The following is a 4264-nucleotide window of genomic DNA, read 5'->3' on the forward strand; positions in this document are numbered from 1 at the left end:
AATCGATGTTTTTGTTGTTCACAGTTGTGGACGGGCGACCATCACAAAATTCGTCACTGAGATTCACACGATCGCGTTTGAATTCTGCAAACGAGCTATAAATAGTCGTCTTGCATGGTACTTCGTTGTTAAAAGCAGTTTGAAGCCGAGCGAAGCTTCGCTGAGCTGTTACATTACACTTAGTCGTAGAAAATACGAAATACTACGAAAATTTTCACGAGTTAAATCATGGTTAAATCCATGGTGATGTAGACAACCAATTTCTAAAATGACGACACAATGTAAAAACAAGTGACAGTCAGATGAAACAAACTGTATGCTACAGCCAGACTTCCATTTTCAAATGTTGTAATTACTTTTTAATTATTGTTTATGTAAATGGCCACTTCCTATGTAAATGGAAACTTACAGTGCGCCCTATGTAAATGTAAAGTGAAGCAAAGCTTTATACTTGTAAAGAGACGGGTTTGTAAAGTAAACTAATTAATTGATACACCCCATTTACTAATTTATTACAAATTGTAGTATTCAAGGCGATACATATTTAATTTCATGTGATTGATTGATGAGATGTTACAAGGACCATGCCTGTTATTGTTAGGAGCTAGATTGCACAATTATCAAGTCAAGTGTACCATCTCTTCTTTATGGGGTTCTTTCTATATGCGAAACTTTACCCATACTTCTCATCGTATCAATGACATACACTATAATGCTTGCCGTGTTCAGATTAAAGGACTGCCCTTATTTCGAACAACCGGCAACTTATTTGCATATTAAGGACAATTCTTCAGTATTGCAGATGACTCTAGATGGTGGTTACCACTATCAATTAGGTGGAAATTCATTTATACATGGAAGCAAGCTACATACACAATGAAATTGTAAACCTAAGCATAATAATCATACAAACATTAATTTAACACGGTATTTCTACAAACTAAATTCATTTCAGGCCCATGATTCTTCTCCGAATGGCCTTGAATTTTTCATCAATCTGCTGTTTTGCAGCCTCTGGCTGGCGTTTCGATGCTTCATTTATCATGTACTGTTGCACGACTGACAGGAACTCTGACAGCTGGAATAATAAAAGCACACATTTATTGAAGGTCTGCTGTAGAAGTAGTACATATTAATATTCGTATTTAGAAGTAGAAAAGGTGTAATGCTTCTAACACAGCACGACTATCTATCTATGGAAACCTTCATAGAACAGAATAGTCAATTAATCTTATTATGATTCTGCTCATACAGCCTTTTTAGCTCTGCAGGTATATTATGTAAACAGAGATTGTGCTTAGTGCATCGCCACACCACATTTCGCATTATAAGCATTATTCTCTAAAATGAACATAAATTATTAACTTGTATAGTAACGCTCTAAATATACTATAATGCTAAATATTTTTAAAAACCTGATGTGTAATAACCTAAAAGACATTCATAATATTTTTAACTGCCTCTGTGGCCGAACGGTTACCATACTGGTCTGCCACGCAGAAGTCCCGGGTTCGATTCCCAGACCAGGAGAAATATTTGCATGGCCTACATTTATTTCTCTTGAGAGTTTGAGTCTAATTTGTGGTTGTCTATGACTGTCACCATGATATCCCGCGACGCCCTAGTGCGGAGCTAATAAAAATAAATAAAGTCTTAAATAGAAAAAAATCATTTGTCTAGTGGTAATCAACAGAAATAATTTTGTACTCCTACTAACATAAATCATAGTATTGCATGTAACTTTTTTAGCAACAAAAACTTGACATCGGTGACCATAATTTTTACATATTATTTTTACAAAATACTTGATGTTCGTGAAATCCTAAAAAAGGCACTATAAGCAAAATGAAACTTCCTCTGCAACAGTGGTATAAAACTGGAACATGCTACTCATAGCTAGTGTTCTGGCTATCTTGGAAGATAATGAATATGATTAATAAACAGGCTTGACAATGCTACAAAAGAGCAAATCAGTGCTTAAAATGAAAGAAAAATTATCAATATTATAACATTCTGTGATGTTGATGTATCAGCAAAAGCTGCTTGTTAATAAATAGATAAAAAGTTAAAAAAATATTTAGCATACCCTATGCCGCATAAATTGGAATGTTCTTTGGTGAATTAAAATTAAGGTATTTAAAATTAACAACTTTTTAACTGACTGACAAAAAGAGGAAGTTTTCAATTCGACTGGTTTTTTTTGTTTGTTTGTATGTTACGCTATAACTCCAGCATTTGTGAACCGATTTTGATGATTCGGTTTTTGTTAGAAAGAGGGCACCTCAGTAGTGGTCCCATTTAAATTTGAAGAAAATATTCCGCCCCTAAGTGTGGCAAACTAGGGGATGAATGACTATTGAGGTCGGTTTCTTTAGTATTCTGGACTGAGATTATTTAATCTTATTTTTAATAAGGCCTGTAACATTTAGGATCAATGTCGGCCTTGTGATGTCAATCCCTATGGGTTATTCATCTCGTATCGCCTCGTAGAGAGAGGCAAGACCTCATATATGAGTACGGAGTTTTAGCCCTCTTCTCCAGCGGGTCACCTAACACAACATTTAACTTCCCAACCTGCTAAATATTCCTTAATTGAAATTAGCTTCTTATAGCCACATTCCATCAAAATGTAGCATATCTATAAGTTTGTTACAAAATTTGCATGAAGGAGATTCTGCTCTTATTATTAGAATATAGAACTAACAAGAGAATTTAACAAGTTCGTAAAGCTCTTTGCAAATTTTGAAACTTGATAGGAATAATAATGTACGTACTAATAAATCGTTCTCTTTCTTCCCCAACTGCACGAAAGCACACTGAGAAGCATGGCTCTTATGTTCAGCCCACGGATCATCGTTCGCTTCCCACCCATCAAGCTCTTTTCCACACAAAAAACATTTTGCAGCATCAGCGTCCTCATCACCTGTAGCAACCGAATAAAACCCAGCTTCCGCCATGTTTTTGACGTTGCACTTCTCCTTATCACTAAACGGCCAATTCTTGAAGGTTTTTATTCTGTCCTCCATTAAAAACAAATACAGGTTTTCCATTGTGCAACTGTTTCACAGAAAAATATTTTCGAAAACAACCCATAGAAATGAAACAATCAGTTGTCAAGAACAGTCGGTTGGTGGTTGGTGTTTAAATTCCTGCGTTTTGATAATACACCTTCTGTGGCACTATTTTGCTGTGTAAACGTGTATTATTATAGCGGATAGTTTTACGAACGCGATGTTGCAAACGGTGTTTTTATCACTAAATATGAGTAAATAATTATTTGATATAGTTTATTAAATACCAGAGCATAAATCGATAAGTCATTGCCATTTCGAATTAATATTAAATTTGTCGTATCTAAACGCCACAACTTATAACTTTGCACTACTTTGCAGGAAGTAAGAATGACTGATTTAAATGTTGCTAGCTTAATCAGGGATAATCAGTTTAGTAATTATAACTATGAAGTACATTTCGTACATAATTTTACAGTGGTTATGATAAAATAAAGTGTACCATCAAAAAGCAAAGCAACACTAATACAAATCATCGTTCATAAGGATATTATTCCGTTAAATTGTTTCACAATGTATAAAATCAAAATTAAACAAATAGTAACACTGTATTGTAGGTTAACATCATTCATTCAATTCATTATCCAATCGAAACCGAGCAATCCGAGAGCGATGTCCATTCTTGTTTAGCTACTGCAATCAGTTAATTTCTTGAAATAATTTTATGTTCTTTTTGCCTGTAATATTAATAACATACATTGGATATTTACCTGACAACTGGTTAGATCGATAAGCCTGGCGTTTTAATAGGCATATTATAGTAGTCTGTAGTTCTTCCAAAGTAAATAAACGAAAGAACTGAAGTGCCTTAGAAATTTTGTCTTGTTTTTTTCTAATTAACAGCCTTTCTTTTGTTTTTACTCAGTGTTAAGTGTTTTTACGCGGGTCTTGCCATGGTCCGAGCTGTTTTCTAGCATTGTCCAGTTGCGTACAGCGTTTTGGTAAGTATTCTTTAATTTTTAATAATATTTTAAATATATTTTTTGTCTTATTTTGGTGCGATCAAATGAAATCAAGAACTACATCGATTTTAATTAAATTAGCATTAATTTATGTGTGTCTGGTGCCGTAAATGCAAGTTTTATTTTAGACATTTACACGTTCTGTTAATCGGAAATTTGGAAATGATCTACCATCAATTTGCACTACTCATAATACCTTTTAAAAATATATGAATAATGAAGTAGTAACAT

The 4264-nt window shown here is 33.9% G+C and overlaps 1 protein-coding gene across 1 annotated transcript; it reads right to left on the bottom strand.

Moving 5' to 3' along the window:
• Window positions 1-504: 504 nt before the first annotated feature.
• On the bottom strand, window positions 505-3170 carry LOC113233498 (baculoviral IAP repeat-containing protein 5). Its single transcript, XM_026468624.1, has 2 exons — window positions 2775-3170; window positions 505-1078 (listed from the first exon to the last, which is right to left on the bottom strand). The coding sequence occupies exons 1-2, from the start codon at window positions 3048-3050 to the stop codon at window positions 947-949; spliced, it is 408 nt and encodes a 135-aa protein (XP_026324409.1). The 5' UTR covers window positions 3051-3170; the 3' UTR covers window positions 505-946.
• Between the last annotated feature and the right edge of the window lie 1094 nt (window positions 3171-4264).

The sequence above is a fragment of the Hyposmocoma kahamanoa genome, unplaced genomic scaffold (assembly GCF_003589595.1).
Source record: "Hyposmocoma kahamanoa isolate Upper Pololo Valley unplaced genomic scaffold, ASM358959v1 78510, whole genome shotgun sequence".
Taxonomy (NCBI): Eukaryota; Metazoa; Arthropoda; class Insecta; order Lepidoptera; family Cosmopterigidae; genus Hyposmocoma; species Hyposmocoma kahamanoa.